At 35.9% G+C, this 24479-nt stretch overlaps 1 protein-coding gene across 4 annotated transcripts in view; it reads left to right on the top strand.

Annotated features, from left to right (window-relative positions):
* The window catches only part of LARP1B (La ribonucleoprotein 1B), a 129488-nt gene that overhangs the window by 89049 nt on the left and 15960 nt on the right, over positions 1-24479 (top strand). For 3 of the 4 annotated variants that reach the window (XM_043486513.1, XM_043486493.1, XM_043486503.1), the window contains exons 13-14: positions 9517-9725; positions 10168-10274. In XM_043486513.1, the coding sequence (XP_043342448.1) occupies positions 9517-9725; positions 10168-10274 (316 nt within the window). Of the gene's footprint in view, positions 1-9516; positions 9726-10167; positions 10275-24479 lie in introns of those variants that run through there. The other variant, XM_043486534.1, reaches the window with a different exon arrangement.

The raw sequence follows: 24479 nt of genomic DNA, 5'->3' as shown, positions 1-24479 counted from the left end.
CTATTCTAGTTTCCTTGCATTCTCACATAAATTATAAAAATAGCTTATCAATGTCTATAAAAACTCCAACTAGTATTTTGATTGGAACTGCATTTAATCTACAGTTTAGTTTAGGAAGAATTATAAAATTTTAACAGTATTGAATCTTCCAGTCTATGAATATGGTATACTTCTCCTTTTAAGTATTTGTTTGTTCTTCAGTGTTTTATAGTTTTTGTTGTATTTTGTGCATATTTTGTTAGCTATGTCCCTAAGTATTTTGGTGTCACTATAAATGGTGCTTGAAATTTTTTATTATTCATTGTCTATTGCTATTATATAGAAATAGGATAGATTTTTTTCATATTATTCTTTGTGATGTTAATTTTAAGTGTCAGTTTAACTGAATCAGAGGATACCCAGATGTCTGGTTAAACATTGCTTCTGGGTGTCCCTGTGACTCTTTTTCTATGTGAGGTAAGTGTCTGAATTGTTGGGCAGGGTAGATTGCCATCCTCAGTATGGGTGAACATCATCGAATCCATTGAAGGTCTGAATAGAACAAAATTGTGGAGGAAGGAGGAAATTGCTCCTTTTTTGCTGTCTCATTGACCTGGGACATCTCATCTCATCTCGGACTGGTATTTATATCATCGACTCCCCTAGGTCTCAGGCCTTTGGACTCAGAGCTGAATTACACCACTGGCTTTTCTGTTTCCAGCTTATAGATGACAGATTGTGGGATTTCTCACCCTCCATAATCTTGTATGCCAATTCCTCATATTAATCTTCTTTTCTATCCTGTTGGTTCCTTTACTCTGGAGAATCCTGACTAATAGAGCTTTGTATCCTGTGATATTGATAAACTTACCAGTAATAGTTCTAGTAGCTTTTTCTATAGATTCTTTGATATATTTTATATTGATCGATTTCTGCATCAATCATGTTGACACAGTCATGTTGTTTGTGAATAGCTGCAGTTCATGTCTTATTTTTATATACTTTCATTTATTGTCTCTCCTTATTACACTGAGTGGGACCTCCAACATGGTGTTGAATAGAAGTTATAAGACATCTTTGCATTGTTTTTGATTTTAGGAGGAAAGCATTCAGTCTTTCACCATTAAGTATAATATTAGTTGTAGATTTTATTTCTAGTGTACTGAGAGTTTTTTTTTTAATTTTATTTATTTTAATTGGAGGCTAATTACTTTACAATATTGTGGTGGTTTTTGCCATACATTGACATAAATCAGCCATGGTTGTACATGTGTCCCCCATCCTGAACCGCGCCCCGCCCCGCAACCTCTTTCCCCATCGCATCCCTCTGGGTTGTCCCAGTGCAGTGGCTTTGAGTGCCCTGTTTCATGCATCAAACTTGGACTGGTGATCTAGTTCACATATGGTAATATACATGTTGCAATGCTATTCTCCTGAGAGTTTTTAATTATGAATGGATGCTGATTTGGGGGGGAGGATCTTTTTTCTGGGTCTTTTGAAATGATTACATGTTTTGTCTTAATTAGCTTATTTATATTGTGAATTATATTGATTTCTTTTCAAATGATGAGCCCAGGATAAACCTTATTTGACTATGACATATTACCCTTTTTATATACTGTTAGATTCCATTTGCTTTTTTTAAAGAAGAATGAAGAATATTGGTTTTTCTTGGATTATCTTTGCTTGATTTTGGTATCAGGGAATACTGCCTCATAAACTGAGTTAGTAAGCATTCCCTCCTCTTCGGTATTTTAGAAGAGTTTGTATACAATTGTTATTATTGATTCCTTATAGGAGTGGTAGAATTTGCCAGTGAAGTTATCTGGGTCTGGAATTGTTGGAATGTTTTTTAACTACTAGTTAATTTTTTAAAGAGACATGGGCCTATTTAGGTAATCTAGGTTTTCTTTAGTGAACTTTTGTAGTTTATATATAAAGAGTTTGTCTGTTTTGGGGGTTGTTTTTAGTAATATTCCTTTTTTATTCTTTAAATGCTTGTAGGGTCTTTAGAGATACAGGCATACCTCAGAGATATTATGGATTTGGTTCCAGACCACCATGATAAAGTAAATACCACAATGAAGCAAGTCACATGAATTTTTGGTTTTACAGTCTATATACAGTATGTGTGCACTATACTGTGGTCTATTAAGTGCGCAATAGCATTATGTCTAAAATAAAAATGAGCATATCTTTTTTTTGAGCATATCTTAATTTAAAAGTATTTTATTGTTTAAAAAAATTGATAACCATCATCAGTAAGTTATAATAATCCTTTTCCTGGTGGAGGGCCTCACCTCAGTGTTGATGGCTGTTGACTGATCAGGGTTGTAGTTGCTGAAGGTTGGGGTGGCTGTGGCAGTTTCTTCAAATAAGAGAACTGTCAAGTCCACTGAATTGATTAACTGTTCCTTTCATGAACAATTTCTCTGTGACATTCAGTGCTGTTTGATAGCATTTTACCCACAGTAGGTCTTCTTTCAAAATTGGAGTCAGTCCCCTCAAACCCTACCACTGCTTTATCAGCTAAATTTATACAGTATTCTAAATTATTTGTTGTCATTTTGACATTCTTCACAGCATCTTCATTAGGAAAAAGTGGATCCCATCTTAAGAAACCACTTTCTTATGAGATGATAGCAATTTAGTCACATCTTCAGCCTCCACTTCTAATTCTAGTTCTCTTGCTGTTCCCACTGGTTGGGACTACACTTCGAAAATTAGTACTTTAGCCTAATCCTTGAAATATCAGACTTCCCTGCTAAACTTTTAGCAGAAACTGTATGGTAGATGATCACAATTGAGGTTCCCAAAGAACAGACAGCCTGGTCTTCTGTTTTAAAGCTTTTTTGAGGTATAATTTATACAAAATTAACTCACTTTAAGTGTATAGTGTGATTAATGTCAGTAAATTTGTATATTTGTACACCAGTGCCATAATTCAGTTGTTTTGTTTCTGTTTTTAACTTTATTTGACTGTGCTGGGTCCTAGTTGCAGCATGTGGAATCTAGTTCCCTGACCAGGTATCAAACCCAGGCCCCGTGCATTAGGAATATGGAGTCTTAGCCACTGGGCCACCAGGGAAGTCTCCTATAATTATTTTTAAATTGCATCATGCTAAAAGTTCCCGTCAGGGCTGTATATTGTCACCCTGCTTATTTAACTTATATGCAGAGTACATCATGAGAAACGCTGGGCTGGGTGAAGCACAAACTGGAATCAAGATTGCCAGGAGAAATATCAATAACTGCAGATATGCAGATGACACCACCCTTATGGCAAAAACTCAAGAGGAACTAAAAAGCCTCTTGGTGAAAGTGAAAGAGGAGAGTGAAAAAGTTGGCTTAAAACTCAACATTCAGAAAACTAAGATCATGGCATCTGATCCCATCACTTCATGGCAAATAGATGGGGAAACAGTGGAAATAGTGTCAGACTTTTTTTGGGGGGGCTTCAAAGTCACTGCAGATGGTGATTGCAGCCATGAAATTAAAGGACACTTACTCCTTGGAAAGAAAGTTATGACCAACCTAGATAGCATATTAAAAAGCAAGAGACATTACTTTGCCAACAAAGGTCCGTCTAGTCAAGGCTATGGTTTTTCTAGTGGTCATGTATGGATGTGAGAGTCGGACTGTGAAGAAAGCTGAGCACCAAAAAATTGATCCTTTTGAACTGTGGTGTTGGAGAAGACTCTTGAGAGTCCCTTGGACTGCATGGAGATCCAACCAGTCCATCCTAAAGGAGATCAGTCCTGGGTGTTCATTGGAAGGACTGATGCTGAAGCTGAAACTCCAATACTTTGGCCACCTCATGTGAAGAGTTGACTCATTGGAAAAGACCCTGATGCTGGGAGGGATTGGGGGCAGGCAGAGAAGGGGATGTCAATTAATATAATATTTTTGACATTAATCCATTTTGTTGCTTATGTTAGTACTTCTCTCCTTTTTGTAAGGTGTAGTATTCTGTAATATGGACATACTTCATGTTGTTTATCCATTTGGAAATAGGTGTATATTTGGATTTTTTTTCCACTTTTGCCTATTATGAAAAATGCTATTTTGAACATTCACATATAAGAGATGGCCCATGATTTTAATTAAAAAGAAGTTACAATATCTAAATGATATTCATATGTCATCTTTGTATTTTATAAAAAAAATACTTTTAATATACTCTTATTTCCTAACTACTTATATTTCTAGTAATATAATTTTTGTACTGAATATATTTTATGTACTTGCAATTTTCTTAACAATTTTGGTAATTTTTTGTCAAAATATAATAAATTGGTAAATGATACGCTATACAAATTTTGTAAAATGTTTCTTTTGAGATAACAAAAAGTACTCTATAAATACTAATCTTCATAAAATTGGTATATCTGCTCTTGGTGATGGGTCAAATTCAGACTGAATTAAACCTGGAATAAAATAAATGTAAAACTGAAATAAAACTTTAACTTTTTAATATGAAAATGTTCAGATAAAAATAAAAGCAGAGAAAAAAAGCAGAGAGAACTGTTAATGAACTCCCATGTACTTATCTTGGGCTTCCCCTGTGGCTCAGCCGTGAAAAATCACCCTGCAATGCAGGAGACACAGGAGACTCAGGTTCAATCCCCTGGATTGGGAAGATCCCCTGGAGAAGGAAATGGCAAACTACTTCAGTATTCTTGCCTGGAGAATCCCATGGACAAGGGAGCCTGGAGGGCTATAGTCCATGATGTATCAAAGAGTTGGACACGACTGAAGCACCTGAGCATGTTTGCTGATGTTATCATTGAGTTTAGATGTTATCAGCCTGATCTATTCATCATACAGTTTCCCTTAACCTTCCCCCAGCCATCCCCCCACCCCCCCAGCCCCCCACCCCCCACCCCTCCCCCCCGCCAAGGGTTTTGTTGCTAGAGCAGTTTTAGGCTCATGGCAAAATTTTGAGGGATACAGAGATTTCACATTTACACCCTGACCCTCAGTTCAGTTCAGTTGCTCAGTCGTGTCCGACTCTTTGGGACCCCATGAACCGCAGCATGCCAGGCCTCCCTGTCCATCACCAACTCCCGGAGTTTACTCAAACTCATGCCCATCGAGTCGGTGATGCCATCCAGCCATCTCATCCTCTGTCGTCCCCTTCTCCTCCTGCCCCCAATCCCTCCCAGCATTAGGGTCTTTTCCAATGAGTCAGCTCTTCGCATGCGGTGGCCAAAGTATTGGAGTTTCAGCTTCAGCATCAGTCCTTCCAATGAACACCCAGGACTGATCTCCTTTAGGATGGACTGGTTGGATCTCCTTGCAGTCCAAGGGACTCTCAAGAGTCTTCTCCAACACCACAGTTCAAAAGCATCAATTTTTCAGCCCTCAGCTTTCTTCACAGTCCAACTCTCACATCTATACATGACCACTAGAAAAACCATAGCCTTGACTAGACGGACCTTTGTTGGCAAAGTAATGTCTCTGCTTTTTAATATGACCCTAGCTTACTAGCTATTACCCATCTGGTGAAAGAGGTTGCCTTCTCAGAGCAACAGACCACATTGAAATGGAGAATGACAATAGAAGCAAAACTGAAGCAAAATCAGGAGAGTAACCATCAGAGTTATTATTGATGAGCCTATGATGACACATCATAATCAGCAAAAGTCCATAGTTATATTAGCATTTACTTTTTCTTTTCAGTTTCTGTTTTTCTTATTCTTTTAAAAATGCTTTGAATTTATTTTTGGCTGTTCTGGCCCTTTGTTGCTATGTGTTAGCTTTCTGTATTTGCAGTGAGTGGGGCCTACTCTAGTTGTTGTGTGAGCGCTTCTCATCACGGTGGCTTCTCTTGTTGCAGAGCATGGGCTCTAGGCGTGTGAGCTTCAGTAGTTGCAGCATGTGGGCTCCATAGTTGTAGCTCCTGGGCTTAGCTGCTCTGTGACGTGTGGAATCTTCCCAGACCAGATATCAAACTCATGTTCCCAGCATTGGGATGAGGATTCTTTACCACTGGACCACCAGGGAAGTCCCAGCATTTACTGTTGGTGTTGTATATTCTGTTGATTTGGATAAATGTATGATGAGATGTAGTCATTATAATGTCATATATAGCATTTTCATGGCCCTAAAAATTTGCTCTGTGTTCTACCTATTCATCTCTGCCACCGGCCCCTAGAAACAACTGGTCTTTTTATCATCTCCATAGTTTTCCTTCTCCAGAATGGCAAATAGTTGGAATTTTGCAGTGTGTAGCCTTTTCAGATTGAATCTCTTCACTTAGTAATATGCACTTAAGGTTCCTTTGTGTCTTTTCATAGTTTGATAGCCCATTTCACTGAATAATTATCCGCTGTGTGGGTATATGACAGTTTATTTATCCATTTACCTACTGTAGGACATCTGGTTGCTTCCAAATTTGGGCAGTTATAAATAATACTGCTTTAAATATCCATGTGCAGATTTTTGTGTGGACGTAAGTTTTCAGCTCCTTTTGGTAAGTACCAAGGAGGGTGACTGCTTGATGGTATGTAAGAGTATGTTTAGTTTTGTAAGAAACTTCCAAACTCTTCCAAAGTGGCTGTACCATTTTTCATTTCTACAATACCACTGTGAATGAGAGTTCCTGTTACTTCATATTCTCACCAGCATTTACCAGTGTTGTCAGAGTTCTGGATTTTGGCCAGTCTAATAGATGTGTTGCAGAATCTCATTGTTGTCTTACTTTGCAGTTCCCTGATGATATCTGATGTGAAGTATCTCCGTGTGCTTTTTGCCATCTATATATCTTCTTTGGTAAGGTGTCTGTTAGGTCTTTGGCCCATTTTCTAATCAGGTTTTTGTTGTTATTGTTGTTGAATTTTGATAGTTCTTTGTATAGCTTGGATAATAGTCCTTTATCATATGTGTGTTCTACAAATACTGTTTGACATTCTGTGGCTTGTCTTTTTATTCTCTTCAAAGTGTTGTTCTCAAAACCGAAGTTTTTCCTTTTACAGAAGTTAGTATAGCAATTATTTCTTTCATGGGCCATTAAATCTCTCCTCAGCATTTTACCAAATGATTTTAGCATCTATTGATGAATATTTTCCTCATCCTCTGTCTCAGTAGAGTTGCAAAATAGTCATCTTCTAATTTTGTTACTCCTTTTATATTTCTTAACCTACAAGTCTATAAGGAAGAATTTTTTCTTTTAATTAACTCTTTGTTTACTCTGGAATTCAATTTACAAGAAAGGTTAAATTCTTTTTTCTTTCCTTGTATTCTATTGATCATTTTCAGAATAATGAGTTGGTGCCATAGCAGCCTAGAAATATGATTAAGTTGTAAAGGAACAATTATGAACTCACAGGGTCTGTTTCTTTGATGTTCTTAGGCCAATTCAGTCATTGTTTTGACTGGCAGTGTCTCCTAAAGTTTGCTGCTATGTCTTCATGAACCATGCTAATATTTTCATTTTTAACTTCATTGCTTTCTGGCTCAAGATTTCCTAGGCTTTTATAATACTTTGTGCTTCAGACTTTTTGTTTTTTAAGAAGACTGATCAGTGGGAAGTGGAATTTAGAAGCCATAATCTAGATGCTAGGAAGCTTACTATTTCTGGGTTGTTACTGCTCCTAGATCTTTGAATATTGCTTTTACAAGGGCACTGGATTTACCATATTTTTCAGTGTACGCTCCTACTTTTAACCCCTGAGATTGTGTATCATCTTACCATACAAAAAAATACCATTAACACAATTCAGTTAAGTTTTTCAGCCATTGGGTGGGGATATACTTTTTCCTAGGCACAATTGTAGATCCTGGTGTACATATATAGATTGTGGCCCTTGCTTTCAGAGAAGTACTGATATTTACTGCTAGCATTTAATGGAAGATATATAAGAAAATAAATTTCAATTTAACAAATCTAAGAATAAATGGATAAAAATGCAGAGGTGGCACAAAAAATAATTGATTAATGATTAATTCTGTTGGCAGAAGATGTTTGAATAATGCTACACATTCCCAGAGAAAGTACTCAGAATTTGTGCTGGATTTTAAAGGAATGATATGAGTCTAAGTGGGTGTAAAAAGATGAGGGAAAGGGACTTTTAGATACAGAAAAAAACATAAGAAAAGATATGACACAAGAAAACAAGAGCAACAGAAAATAGGAATAACAAGTAGGTTGCTATTTGGGGCACCAACATTGAAATGGAGAATGACAATAGAAGCAAAACTGAAGCAAAATCAGGAGAGTATTATATGCCATGGTAAAGAAAGAACCTATGCCTCTCCTAGAGGCAGTGGGGAAAACCTGAGATTTTCTAAGTAGAAATGTGAAATGACCTAAATTGCTCCTCAGAATAATTATTCTGGCAACAGTAAAGATCATGGACTAGGAAGGAAAATACCAAGATGGTGAGACTAAGTAACAGAGTGGGTTAGTTCCCTTTTGAGTTTACAAACTTGTGTCTAAATAGTACTTGGAATGTATTAGGTACTCAGTAATATTTGTTGAGTGAAAAGTTTATTGTATGAATCAGAAGAAGTTGATAAGTCTGAAGAAAAACCACGTAGAAATAGAGCCTGCAGTTTTGACACTTTAACTTGATTTGTCTGCTTGCTTTACTTAATATTTTACCTTAAGATTTTCACAAACTAATTAATAAAAACCCAACAGAAAAATAATCAAAAGGATGTGAATGGCAAGCTCACACAAGGGAAATCTGAGTGCTAACTATATAAGAATATGCTCAACTTCATTAGTAGCCAAAGAAATGCAAATACCTTTTAAATCCCATGAGATGGAGAAATATTTAAAAGTCTAAGCAAAACCTAGCCTTGACCAGGATAACTGCTAGTCAAAGTATGAACTGGTGAAATCACTATAGAAAGCAGGTTGGCAAACAGTATTTAGTAAACCAGAAGATACACATTGCACTTGACCAGTATTTCCATTTCAGATATAAACCCTAGAGAAGTACTCATACCTGTACAAAGAGACATGTTCAGCAATGTTCACTGTGGCACTATTGGTTATACCAAAAATGTAAAAACACTATCTTCAGGAGAATGAATAAATTTTAATATTTGTATACAGTATGATATTCTGCAGTGTAAATGAATAAACCAAAGCTATATGAATAGAACTTGAGTAATGGTCACAAACAAAATATTGACTGAAAAAGCCTGCAAAATGATATTATACTGTGATGCCATTTATATCAAGTTAATTATGCAAAATAATATTATTACATATATAGAGTAATAGATAAAAATATCAAATTTAAGAGCCTGGTTATCTCTGAGGAAGAAAAGCAAAATGGGATTAGGAAAGGTTATTAGGCATATTTTTCTTTAAAAAAAAAGTTTGCAATGAAGCAAAATTAAAATGTATCTAGATGATGTGTAGACAAGTGTTTTTTCTTTTTAAATTCTTTCGTGTATATTTGAAATATTTCTAATGAAAAAGTACTCTGAGAATAGAGAATTTCAGAATTATCCTTGTTCTCAGTAATAAAATAATATTTTTTGCACTGAAATACTTTTAACAACTTTTTTTTTTTTTTGCAGATTTGACTGATGAATTATCTCAGAAGCTGTTTGATGTTTCAGAAGTATCTTCAGCAACAGTGGCCCGTTCATTGCCCACAGCAGTTCCAGAATCTCCCAGAATTTACCCTGCAAGGGCACCTAAGACACCGCGAACACCTCGATTACAAGATCCAAACAAAACACCAAGATTTTATCCTGTTAAAGAGCCCAAAGCCATTGATGTAAAGGTACACAGAACACCAAAAATATACAGCCTACATTTTGTATACTTCACCATTACAAAATGAAACTTTTTTAGTTTCTATCACAATAAATTGTATTTTAAGTTGCAGGAATTTGTTAAAAAAATGATATTTTACCATAGTGATGTCTTCTCAGGTTAAGGAATAAGTTCTTTACAATAGATACTGTTAATTAAAGATGATCAGAAGGTGTAATAAAGAATCATTTTAAGCTGTGTTTTCTTTAATCCTTGTGTTGAAATCTTAGCCTTGCTAAGTTTTGTAACTTGTATGTGAGATGTTTGAGTTTTGTGACTTCATATGATTTCACAATGTGTCATCCACAGTATGAAAATGTTTGAGTTGGTTTATAGTCAGAGGGTTTTAATTTACTTGTGAGTTTCACACTACTGAAAGTAATTGCAATGTTTGACTTTTTTTTCCTTAGAGTCCAAGAAAGAGAAAAACAAGACATAGTACAAATCCCCCTCTAGAGTGTCATGTTGGTTGGGTAATGGACTCCAGAGATCACGGGCCAAGAACATCCTCTGTCAGGTACTGTATCTGTCAAACATTGCTTTGTTCTTGATTTTAAGTTCACTGGAAACAGTTACTAATTAGACATTTGGGAACATTTGAAAATTAGTATGTTAGCAAATTATAGAACAATGAAAATAGTAAAAAGAAGCCAAAGAAGAGGAATTAAGTGGGACAATTTTACAATAAGTATGTTAAGGAATAATTCAGTAGGATAGGTTTTTGTTTTTCCCCTTTTGAAGTAATTTCCACAAATGTGTACTCTTAGATTAAAAATATTTAGGTATGTTAAAGTTATCTTTGGAAAGATTCCAGATATTTTGTGGCATAGTAGGTTCTTAGTGAGTTAATGTGTTAAACAATCTGCTCAAACTATGTAAAGGATATGGAAATAAAACACATTAATATTTTAGAGGTTTTCCTTTGGGGGAAAATAATTTAGGTTACCTGGTTATTTTTTTTTTTTAGCTTTAATTTTACAAAAGACTATTATTTATCTCAAAAGAGATGACAGAGCGAGCTTTACTATGCCATTAAGTACATTGTAAAAATGTGGTTATGCTTTGTCCTGTGCAGTGACTGCAGAGCTGAGTTACTATTGCTTTGTGTTTCTTGAAAAACCTGTCTTGTGTTTGTATAGATATTTTCGGAATAATTATCTGATCAACTTTCTAATTGGAAAATGAGTTTTAGGAAAACAAGTCTTTTTTGACTGGTTACTATAAGGGAAGAGTTAGTTTTATTCAAAGAAAAACTAGAGAGTTTATCATGATCTGAAAATCTCCAAGTATGTCTTTCTTGGGTATTCGTGTGGTACTTTTCATTTTGTTCTCATTAGACATATTTTCCTTAAAAGATAAAATGTCTGTATGCTCTTCTTGCACACCTATTGTTTATTTACAGTTACTTTGTATTCTAAGTCATTTTCAGAGTTTGTTTCTTTTATTATTATTTTTCCTTGGAGGAGTATATTTAGAGATCATTAGATAATGGTGAAAAATTTTGCACTGATATATAGCAGAGAAGACGATATATATAGTCCCTGCCTTTCCAGACCTTAATTCAGAGATGGCAGACAAGTATGTAATTACAATAATGAGGGGTGAATTTTTTTAATTGACTTACCTTTTAGAGTTTTAGTTACAAGCAAAATTGAGTGGAAGGTACAGAGTTCCCTTATACCTTTTGCATCCCTTGCCTCCCTCACCACAACCTTCCCCACTATAAATATTCTTATCTTTTAAAAAAATTTATTTATTTATTTATTTTTAAATTTATTTATTTTTAATTGAAGGATTATTTAATTGCTTTAACATATCTTTGGACCATCTACATTAATGTAAGTATTGATTGGATTTAAATCTATCATCTTATATTCTATTTGTCTCATCTGTTCTTTGTTCTTTTTTCCTACTTTCTTTTGAACCAGCTTAGTTTTTGTAATGATTCTGTTTTATCTCTAATTGGCTTGTTGTATCTCTTTTTTTAAACTAGTCTTCTAGGGTTTATAGTGTACATTGTAACATATACTCTCCTTTCAAATGATACATCATTACATGTATAGGATAAGAACCTTACTATAGTAAAGTTTCATCTCCTCCCATCCTTTGTTATTATTATTTTTTAGACAGGTTTTAAAGCAATTAACATGAAAAAGAAAGTTTTAAAAATGTTCTCATTTTTACCATTTACAATGCTCTTCATTTCTTAAATATTTCTTGTGCAGGTCTATTGGCAATGAATTCTGTTAGCTTTCATTTAACAAGAAATGTTTAATAAAAAATTAAATTGAATTTAAAAGTAAAGCTGAAAGAAATGTTTATTCATTTAAAATAACAATAATAAATATTCTATATTAACATAAATATTTTTATGAAATATAGTTCTCAAAACAAAAAATTCCTTAATAGACTGGTATTTGTCTTAAAGTTTTACATATTTGTTTAATGTTTTGTTTTATATGAGATAACTGGATTCTCATATGTTTCTGTATTCAGTCTTGTCATTTGTGTTTTTTTTGTTGTTGTTAGAATAATAAAATCCGGGGAAGGGAGACATGTTTTAATAGCCTTTTCAGATAACTGAAATTTATTCCTCTTTGATATTATCCGAAGTAGGTATTCTTCTTTGATTTTAACCAAAGTTGAACAAGTGGTAGTTTTTTAAAAGTTAGTTGCAATGTGGAATCTGAAACCATATGTCAATGCCTTTCATACTCTGTTACATTAAAAGTCACTGAACTTGTTCCACTTTGAATGGCTCTTTTGCCATGCATGCTTTTGTAACATCATGAATCATTGGTCACCTTGAAAACCTGATTAACTTAAGTTATGCAGACTTCTAAATGATGACATATCTCAGAATACAATTTCAAAATAATCACATTTTAAAAAGTAACCCCTGAGGAGGAGAAGGAGGAAAAGAGGTGGGGGAAGAGGAAGAAAGAGAAAAGAGAGAAGAAAAAGAGAAGGAAACACCATGAATGTCCAACAATAGGGCATCAGTTACACATATTGCTTTCCAAAGATACAAAGAAGAACTCTGCAACCATTAAAAAGTTATTTCTGGCTAGCTTACAGTAATTTCTTAAGACGACCCCTAGAGAAAATACAACCAACACAAAACGAAAGAGTGTGTCACACGTGCCTGACACACAGCATTAAATATGTGATAAAGAGAGGAAGGCCAGCTGGTGGGCAGGCACTGAGGAGTACAGACAGTTCTAGATGTTTATTGAAACAAGGCCTCAAAACTGCAAGTGCCGAAGGAAGTTTCTCAAATCTCATGATAGAGACCCCATGAGGGCAGTAGCGTCTATCAAAGGTGATGTTGAAACCCCCACCAGGTGGAAGAAGTTAACTGTGTGCTGCCCATAAGCATAGATACCACATACCCATTGAAACCAAAATTAACTCCTGATACCTCACCACCAACAAATCAGCAGAATGAGAACTAGCTGATCATGTACCCCACAATCCCGCACCCCCACCCTGTCTTTTTTTGTTGTTATTGTTGAAGTATAGTCAGTTTACAGTATTGTGGCAATCTCTGCTGTACGGCAAAGCAACTCAGTTACACATATACACGTGCTGCTGGTGCGCAGTTGTCCTGTGCTGCTCTTTGCGACCCTGTGGTCTGTAGCCTGTCAGGCTCCTCTGTCCCTGGGATTTCCCAGGCAAGAACACTGAAGTGGGTTACCATTTCCTCCTCCAGGGGATCTTCCTGACCCAGGGACCACGTCTCCTGCATTGTCAGGGAGATTCTTTACCACTGAGTCATCTGGGAAGCCCATTGATACATTCTTTTTTCCCATATTTTCCATTATGGTTTATCCCAAACGATTGGATATAGTTCCCTGTGCTATACAGTAGGACCTTGTTGTTTATCCATTTTAAGTGTAATAGTGTGCATATACCAACCCCAAACTCCCAGTCCATCCCTCTCCCTCCCTCCTTCCACCTTGGTAACCACACGTCAGATCTTGGTCTGCCTCACCCTGTCTTTAAAAACCTTCCCCTGAAAGCCATCGGGGAGTTTGGGTCTTTGAAGCATTAACTTCCTTGGTGCCCTAAAATAAACACAGTAAGGAGAGTAATGTCAGGCAGATAACAGAGTGGGAAGGAAGAGGTAGGTATCTGTATCACCACTTAAACAACAATTGTATTTTCAGAAATTGTTTGTATTGACAGTTTTGGAACTCTACAGTCTTTTTAAACACTTAAAGCTTCCAGAGGAAAGCATGTCAGGTAAATTATCAATATTGGTTGATGTCAGCCTTTTGTGTAGTAGCAGCTGTCTATCTTCCACCACCCCTAGCCCTGTAACCGGCATTTGGGAAGATGGCAACCCCCACTCTGGTATGGCTTGCTGGATCCAAAATAGGCAATGAGGACCTTGTCCTCCAAATATTGGAGTTTGTATTCCGACTGCTAACTGCCTCTGATCAACAAAGTACAGACAGAGTCTGGCGGCCATTGTTTCATCCACACTGTCTGAATGTCTTTTTTTGTTTTTGTTTTGACATTCAAAAGCAACCACTAATAGAGGGAAATTTAGAAAACTATCACCCATGCCCAAGAAAAGATGTAGGCTCAGAAAAAGATCTAAGAGACTTCAAGCTTTCACCTCAGACTTACCTCAGCACAGAATTACCCTACAACAATTGAGGAGAAAAAAAACACAACAGCAAACCCTGGGCAAGAGGGAGAATTTGATTTCCAGAGTTACCACAATATAAGATTCAAATTTTCATTGTTAAACAACAAAAAAATCACAAGGCTTACAAAGAAATAAAGTATGGTCCATTTGAAAGAATAAATTAATTGATGAAAAATGTACCTAATGAAGCTCCCATTCCCATTTTTCTTGATCAGAGTCTTTAAAACTGCTGTTTTAAGGATACTCAAAGAGTTAAATAAAGGAAGATATAGACAAAGATAGCAAAGCAATGTATGAAGAAAACAAGATTCTCAAGAGATAGAAATTATATAAAGGAACCAGAAAGGAATTTTGCACCTGAAAATACAGTAACTAAAATGAAAAATACACCAGGGGGTTCAAAAGTAGATTTCATCAAACATAAGAGAAAGGAAAGAATAAGCAGACTTAAAGATGGAACAATTTAAATTATCAAATCTGAGGAACAGAAAGAATGAAGAAAAATCAAGCAGTATCTAAGGGATCAGTCAGGTACATGAACTAGACCAGTACACACACTGTGGGAATCTCAGAAGGAAAAGAAAAAGGGGGCAGGAAGAATATTTGAAAGAATAGTGGCTCCCAACTTGCTGGAATACATGAATCTACAGATCTGATAAGCTTAATGAACTTGAAGTAGGATAAACCAGAAGAGACTAACCTCAAGACACTTTATAATCACACTATTGGAAACCAAAGACAAAGAGAAAATCCTGAAAGCAGCACAAGAGAAGATACTCGTCATATACAAGGGATCCTTAGTAAACATAGGCAGTTTCTCAGCAGAATCCTTGTAGGCCAAAAGCCAGTAAACTGATACATTCAGAGTGCAGGGGGAAAAATAAAACCTGTCAACTGAGAATTCCTTATCTGGCAAAACAGCCCTTCAAATTTGAGAGACAGAGATAAAGCCTGAGGGGAAGAAAAGAAACAAAAGATACATTGATTTAGAAAAAAAGGAATAGAACTGTCTTTGCTCGCAGATGACATGATTGTTTATGTGGAAAATCATAAATAATCAATATACTCCTGGAACTAATAAGCAATTGCATCAGCATTACAGGTTACATGGTTAATATACAAATGTCAATCACTTCCCTATGTACCAGCAATGAACTAGTAGAATTTGAAATTAAGGGCAAAATACTATTTGCATTATCACTCTGCCCAAAATATGTACAAGATCTATATGAAGAAAAGTATAAAACTCTGATGAAAGGAATTAAAAAAAAACTAAATAAATGGAGTTATATTCCATGTTCATGGATAGAAAGAGTACTGTCAAGATGTCAGTTCTTCCCAACTAGATCTACATATTCAAAACAATTCCAATAAAAAAATCCCAGGAAATTATTTTGTGGATGTTAACAAACTGATTCTTAAAGTTTTGGTGGAGAAGCAAAAGACCCAGAATAGCCAACATGATATTTAAGAAGAACAAAGTTTGAAAATTGGTGTCACCTGCCTTCAAGACTTACTATAAACCTACAGTGATCAAAACAGTGTGATATTGGTGAAAAAATAGATAAATATATGAATGGAACAGACTAGAGAGCCCAGAAATAGATCCACACAAATAAATTCAAATGGTCTTTGACAAAGGAGCAAAGGCAATACAGTGGAGCAAAGATAATCTTTTTAACTAATGGTGCTTAGCACAATTGGACATTCATATGTAAAAAAGTCTAAACAAGGATCTTATATGCTTCTCAAAAACTAACTCAAAGTGGATCAGAAACCTCACAAAACTATGAAACTCCTTGAAGATAACAGGAGAAAATCTATGATCCTGGGTTGGGTGTTGACTTTTTAGATATGACGCCAAAAGTGAAATTTGTAAAGGAAGAAATCAACAAGCTGGACTTGATAAAAGTGGAAAACTTTCGCTCTGTGAGTGACACTGCCAAGAGAATGAAAAGACAAGCCACAGAATTTAAAAAAGACACATCTGAGAAAGGACTGTTGTCTATGATATACAATAAAACTCAATAATAAAGCTCTTAAAGAGCTCTTAAAACTCAACAATAAAACAAAAAAAAATTTAAAAAGCACCTGTTAGAAAATGGGCCAAAGACCTAACAGATACCTCACCAAATAAGATATACGAATGGTAAATAAGCACATGAAGATGCTCCATCCACATCATATATTATCAGGGAATTGGAAAAGTGAGACAGCAATGAGATTCTACAACACACCTGTTAGAATGGCCAAATCTAGAACACTGACAACACTAATAAATGTTGGTGAGAATATGAATTAACAGGAACTCTCATTCACTGGCAATATTTTGGAATCTAAAATGGTATAGCCACCTTGGAAGATAGTTTGGAAGTTTCTTACAAAACTAAACATACTCTTACATACCATCTAGCAGTGACCCTCCGTGGTACTTACCCAAAGGAGCTAAAAACTTACGTTCACATGAAAATCTGCACATGGATATTTAAAGCAACTTTATTTATAATTGCCCAAATTTGGAAGCAGCCAGGATGTCCTTCAGTAGACAAGTGGATAAACTGTGGTATATCCAGACAATGAAATAGTATTTGGTAGTAAAAAAGAAATTAGCTATAAAACCATGAAAAGACATGGAAGAACCTTAAATGCATATTACTAAGTGAAGGGATTCAATCTGAAAAGGCTACACACTGCAAAATTCCAACTATTTGACATTCTGGAAAAGGAAAACTATGGAGATGATAGAAAGACCGGTTTTTTCTAGGGGTTGAGGGGAAGGAGAGATGAATAGTTGGAACTCAGGGGATTTTTAGGCTGTGAAAATACTATGTATGACACTGTAATGATAGCTACTTCTTGTTATAAAGTATAGAATGCACAGCACCAAGAGTAAAGGCTAATGTAACTGTGAACTTTGGGTGATTATAATGTTGTCAGTGTTGGTTGGTCAGTTGTAACAAATGTTACTACTCTGGTGGTAGATGTGCTAGATGTTGATAGTGGAGGAGGCCATGGTCTGGGGAGCAGGGAGTATAGATGGTGTAAGGGAAATCTCTATACCTTCCACTCAATTTGCCATAATGCTAATGTTTCTTTAAAAGATAAAGTCTTCATTAAAAAAAAAAAAAAGCTGAAGGAGTTTGTTACTACTAGATTTGCCCAGTAAGAAATGCTAAAGATAGTCCTCAGTTTGAACTGAATGGATACTTGACAGTAACGTGAAGACATATGAAGAAAGAAGCAATTTTGGTAAGAGTTTTACTGTAATTTAACTTATAACTCCACTTTTTACTTTCTATGTTATTTAAAAGACAAATAACTTTAAAAAATTACTGCTTTGTTATATAACATATAAAGATTTAATTTAATCAGTAACAGAAAGTAGGGGACAGATATGTATAAGAGTAGAGTTTTTGTTCATTGTAATCCTCATGACTACCACAAAGAAAATATCTATAGATCATATATAAGAGGAAATGAGAAGAGAGTCAAAATATTTTATTCAGAAGGAAAAGAAACAACACAAAAGTTAGACAGTAAGAAGAAGTGACAGATAGCAAATCTATAAAGCATATAGAAAACTAATAACAAAATGGCAGGTCCCTCCTTACCAGCAGTTACTTTAAATATGAATAGACTTCATTTTCCAGTCAGAAGACAGAGATTGGCAGGATGGTAAAAAACATGATCCAGCTATATACATCTACTAGAGACTCATATTAAATTCAAAGACACAAATAGATTGGAAGTGAAAGAATGGTAAAAGATGCACATTTGAGAGAGCTGGGGTAGCTGTTTTAATATCAGACAAACTATACTTTAAGAAGAATACAAGAGATAAGGACATTATATATTAACAGAAGGTTCAGTATAGAAGACATAGCATTTATGTAACTAATAACAGCTCCTCAGGAGATGTATGAAACAAAAATTGACAGAATTAAGAGGAGAAATAAACATTCTGTAAGCATAATTGGAGATTTCAATACCCTGCTTTCAATAATGCATAGATCAACCAACCCAACATAAAATGATTAACAAAATAGAGAACATGAACAACATTATAAGGCAATTAGACCTAACACATTTAAGAATTTTTCACCTAACAATAGTGTGTGAATAGTGTGAAAGTTGCTCAGCCGTGACCGACTGTTTGCGACCCCATGGACTATAGAGTCCATGGAATTCTCCAGGCCAGAATACTGGAGTGGGTAGCCTTTCCCTTCTCCAGGAGATCTTCCCAACCCAGGGATCAAACCCAGGCCTCCTACATTGCAGGCGAATTCTTTACCAGCTGAGCCACAAGGGAAGCCCAAGAATACTGGAGTGGGTAGCCTATCCCTTCTCCAGTGGATCTTCCCGATCCAGGAATAGAACCGGTGTCTCCTGCATTGCAGGCGGATTCTTTACCAACTGATCTATCAGGGAAGTCTGTATCACCTAACAATGGAAGAATACAAATTCTTAAGATTGCGTGGGGCATTCTTCACAATAGACTATATATGTTTGACCATAACAGAATTTCTAATAAATTTTAAAAGAGGTGTCACACAAAGTATCTTCTCTGACAACAATGGGATGTTAGAAATCCCTAACAGAAGGAAAGTAAAAATTCACACATATGTAGAAATTAAATAGCACATTCTTAAGTACCCCATGGGTCAAAGAAGAAATTACAGTGGAAATTAGAAAATACATTTGACCCTCCATATCCATGGATTTCTCATCTATGATGGAGAAAAAAGAAGATGCAAGAAACTCAAAAATGGAAATGGAGGCATTATTACTGACATTACAGAGATACAAGGGATTCTAAGAGACTACTATGAACAAATTGTTATATATCAACAAATTACATAACCTAGAATAAATTCCTTGAAACACATAAATTAATTACCTAAACTAATTTAATAAAAAATAAAAAATTCAACCCACCTATAAGAAGTAAAGAGATTGAATCAGTAATCAAAAACCTCTAACAAAATTTTGAATCAAATGGTTTCACTAGTGAATTCTACCAAATATTTGAAGAAGAGTTAGCACTAACTCTCCTCAGACTCTTTCAAAAAACTGAAGAGAAGGGAATAGTTATTCTATTGAGGGCTTCATTACCCTAATACCAAAATCAGATAAAGGCATCACAAGAAAATAAAATTACATACCAGTATCCCTTATGAATATAAATGCATATGTCCTCAAAAAATATTAGCAAATTAAATCTAACAGTGCATTAAAAGGATTATTCACCATGACAAGTGGGATTTATCCCAGTCGTATAAGTGATTCAATATAATATAAGGAAACCAATATAATGCATGATATTAATAGAACCAAGGGAAAAAAAACTATGTAATCATTTCAACTGACATAGAAAAGTTAATTTGATACAATCCAATGTGGTGTGATCACTCACCTAGAGCCAGACATCCTGGAATGTGAAGTCAAGTGGGCCTTAGAAAGCATCACTACGAACAAAGCTAGTGGAGGTGATGGAATTCCAGTTGAACTATTTCAAATCCTAAAAGATGATGCTGTGAAAGTGCTGCACTCAATATGCCAGCAAATTTGGAAAACTCAGCAGTGGCCACAGGACTGGAAAAGGTCAGTTTTCATTCCAATCCCAAAGAAAGGCAATCCCAAAGAATGCTCATACTATTGCACAGTTGCACTCATCTCACATGCTAGCAAAGTAATGCTCAAAATTGTCCAAGCCAGGCTTCAGCAATACGTAAACTGTGAACTTCCAGATGTTCAAGCTTGTTTTAGAAAAGGCAGAGGAACCAGAGATCAAATTGCCAACATCCGCTGGATCATCGAAAAAGTAAGAGAGTTCCAGAAAAACATCTATTTCTGCTTTATTGACTACACCAAAGCCTTTGACTGTGTGGATCACAATAAACTGTGGAAAATTCTGAAGGAGATGGGAATACCAGACCACCTGACCTGCCTCTTGAGAAACCTATATGCAGGTCAGGAAGCAATAGTTAGAACTGGACATGGAAAAACAGACTGGTTCCAAATAGGAAAAGGAGTACATCAAGGCTGTATATTGTCACCCTGCTTATTTAACTTATATGCAGAGTATATCATGAGAAACGCTGGGCTGGATGAAGCACAAGGTGGAATCAAGATTGCCGGGAGAAATATCAATAACCTCAGATATGCTGATAACACCACCCTTATGGAAGAAAGTGAAGAGGAACTAAAAAGCCTCTTGATGAAAGTGAAAGAGGAGAGTGAAAAAGTTGGCTTAAAGCTCAACATTCAGAAAACTAAGATCATGGCATCTGGTCCCATCACTTCATGGCAAATTGATGGGGAGACAGTGGAAACAGTGTCAGACTTTATTTTGGGGGGCTCCAAAATCACTGCAGATGGTGATTGCAGCCATGAAATTAAAAGATGCTTACTCCTTGGAAGGAAAGTTATGACCAACCTAGATAGCATATTAAAAAGCAGAAAATAAATAAATAAATAAATAAAAAGCAGAGACATTACTTTGCCAATAAAGGTCTGTCTAGTCAAGGCTATGGTTTTTCCAGTGGTCAATGTGTGGATATGAGAGTTGGACTGTGAAGAAAGCTGCTTTTGAACTGTGGTGTTGGAGAAGACTCTTGAGAGTCCCTTGGACTGCAAGGAGATCCAACTAGTCCATCCTAAAGGAAATCAGTCCTGGGTGTCATTGGAAGCACTGATGCTGAAGCTGAAACTCCAATACCTTGGCCACCTCATGCCAAGAGTTGACTCATTGGAAAAGACCCTGATGCTGGGAGGGATTGGGGGTAGGAGGAGAAGGAGATGAATGGGGATGTGATGGTTGGATGGCATCACTGACTCGATGGACATGAGTTTGAGTAAACTTCAGGGGTTGGTGATGGACAGGGAGGCCTGGCGTGCTGCGACTCATGGGGTTGCAAAGAGTCAGACACAACTGAGCAATTGAACTGAACTGAACTGAATGTCCTTTCATGATTAAATATTCTTAGAATGCTAAAATTAAAGGGAAAATTCGCCAACATGATAAAAGATATTTATGAGAAACCCATGGTGGACCTTATACTCTGGTGAAAGACTAAAAGCCGTCATCCTAAGATCAGGAACAAGACGGAGGGATACATGCTTTTGTCATTGGTATTCACTGTTGTCCTGGAATTCCTGTGTACAAAATACATAAAAATCAGTTGTCTTTCTGTATACAGCACTGAATAATTTGAAAAAGAAATTCAGAAAGCAATTCTATTTACATTAATGTGTTAAAAAAATAAATACTTTGGAATAAATCTAACCAAGGAAGCAAAAGACACACACTGAAAAGTAAAAAATTTTAGTAGACCTAAATAAATGGAGAGCCAGCCCTTTTTCATGGATAGGAAGACTTAACATTGTTAAGACATTATTACAGTTCTAAGTGATCTATATATATTTGACACAGTCCCTACAAAAATGGAAACAGCTTATCCTCCATTGTTTATAAAATTTCAGGGAACCCTGAAAAGCCAAAATGACCTTTAAAAAATAAAATTGAAGGACCAACACTTGCCAACTTTGAAAGTTACTACAAGGCTACAGTAATTAAAATGTTTGGTCTTGGCTTAAGGACAGACATGTAGACTAATAAATAGAAAAAAAGAGTCTAGAAATAAACACTGTCATATATGGTCAGTTTATTTTCTACAATGGTGCTGTTCAATGAAGGAGAGGATCATCTTTTTAAGAAATGGTGCTGGGAAACTGGATATCCAGTGTGTGAAAGGATGAGATCCATACTTTACACCAGATACAAAAAAATTAATTCAAATGAATTGAAGACATAAACCTAAGAGCTAAAACTATAAAACTCTTAGAAGAAAACATAGGGGAACATCTTTACGATGCTAGATTTGACAGTGGTTTCTTGAGCATGGCACCAAAGCACAGGCAATAAAAGAGAAAACTAGATAAATTTTACTTCATCATAATTATGCACTTTTGTATAAAAAAGAATACTATCAGAGTGGAAAGAAAACCTACTGAATGTGCTGTGCTTAGTCACTCAGTCATGTCCGACTCTTTATAACCTCATGAACTGTAGCCTGCCAGGCTCCTCTGTCCATGAGGATTCTCCGGGCAAGAATATTGGAGTGGGTTGCCATGCCCTCCTCCAGGGGATCTTCCCCACCCAGGGATCGAACCCAGGTCTCCCGCATTACAGACGGGTTCTTTCCCATCTGAGCCACCAGGGAAGCCCACCTAGTGAATGAGAGAAAACATTTGCAAATTATATATCTGATAAGGGGGTTAATAGTCTGAAAAAATCTTTAACAAAAAAAACCCAATTCAAAAATGGGGAAAGGATTTTAATAGACATTTCTCCAGAGGAGATGTACAAATGGCCAATAAGCCTATGAAAAGGAATGTAATATCATTAATCATTTGAGAAATGCAAATCAAAAACCAAAATGAGATATCCCTTCATACCCATTACGATGGTGTTATGGACTGAATTGTCTTTCCAAAATTATATGGTGAAACCCTAACCCTGACATGTGATTGTATTTGAGATATGACCTCTAAGGAATTAAGGTTAAATGAAGTTGTTAGAATGGAGCTTTAATACGATAGAACTAGTGACCTTAATAAGAAGAGGAAGAAACACCAGAGATCTCTCTCTTTCTGCATGTAGATAAAGAAGGGAAAGGCCTTGTGAGGACACCTTGAGAAGGTGGCTCTCTGTAAGCCAGAAAGAGACCTACCGAGAAACCAACACTTCTGGCACTACGATCTTGGACTTCAGGCCTCTAGGACTATGAGAACAGAAATTTCTATTGTTTAAGCTACCCAGTCTGTGGTATCTTGTTATGGCAGTTGAGCTGACTAATACAGATGTGTATAATCAAAAAAATTGAAAGTAAATGTTTGTGTGGATGTGGAGAAGTTAGAACCTTGTGCTTTGCTCTTGGAAATATAAAATGCTGCAGCCATTGTGGAAAACAGTTTGGCACTTTCTCAAAATGGTAAAACATAGAATTATCATATGACCTAGCTATTTTATTCCCAAATCTATATCCAAAAGAAATGAAAAGTGTCAGTTGAACAGATATTTTTATGCCCATGTTTATAGAAGTAGTATTCATAATAGCCAGAGGGTGAAAATAATACATAGTCCATCAACATATGACTAGATAACACAATAGGTATATACATACAATGGAATGTGGTTCCATAAAGAATAATGAAATTTTGATTTAAGCCTCGACATGGATGGACCTTGAGAACAAGCACGCTTAGTGATATAAGGCAGACTCAGAAGGATGAATTTAGTATGCTTCCACTTATATGAGGTACCTAGAATAGTCAGATTCAAAGACAACGTAGAATAGAATTTATTGGGGGCTACAGGAAGAGGGAAAGAGTTTTTGTTGGGGATGATGAAGTTTTTGGTGGAGATAGTATGATATAATGTTGTGAATATTTAGTGCTGATGAGCTACTACACTTAAGAATGATTAAAATTACAAATATCATATATATTTTACATCACACACAAAGTCTTAAAAAACAAACAAACACTGATTTCATTAGGTGTTTAGGTATGAGTGGAAACTCCTAGGCTTATGGTAACAAAAAGTTTCCAAAATCCTTATTTTTGCATGAAATTTGGATTTTTCCTCAACATTTTGTTGAGGAAACAGATTCATTTGTTCATTTTCAAGGAAATGACTGACCCAAAACGAAGTCTGAATAACCGTAAGTTGTTGATTAATCTTCTAATTAAAAATGGTATTCCATGAAAAAAATCAGCTAGTCCAGGTCACAACTTTTTCTCAGGAGTGCTTTGACTTAGGACAACTATCATAGTACTGCTGTAACAAATATGCCATAGACTGAGGAGCTTAAATAGGAGGTGTTTATTTCTCACAGATCCGAGGTTAAGGTGCCCACAGATCCTGTGTCTGGTGAAGGCCTGCTTCCTAGTTTGCTCATGACCATCTTGTTGTATCCTCACATAGCAGAGAGCCGAGAGAGCGGGAAGTATTCTTATGTCTCCTCTCGTATGGGCACTAATTCCACTCAGGAAGACTCTGCC

The sequence above is a fragment of the Cervus canadensis genome, chromosome 1 (genome assembly GCF_019320065.1).
Source record: "Cervus canadensis isolate Bull #8, Minnesota chromosome 1, ASM1932006v1, whole genome shotgun sequence".
Classification (NCBI taxonomy): domain Eukaryota; kingdom Metazoa; phylum Chordata; class Mammalia; order Artiodactyla; family Cervidae; genus Cervus; species Cervus canadensis.
Note: the sequence above shows the minus strand (reverse complement) of the source record. Positions and strands in the feature narration are given on the sequence as shown.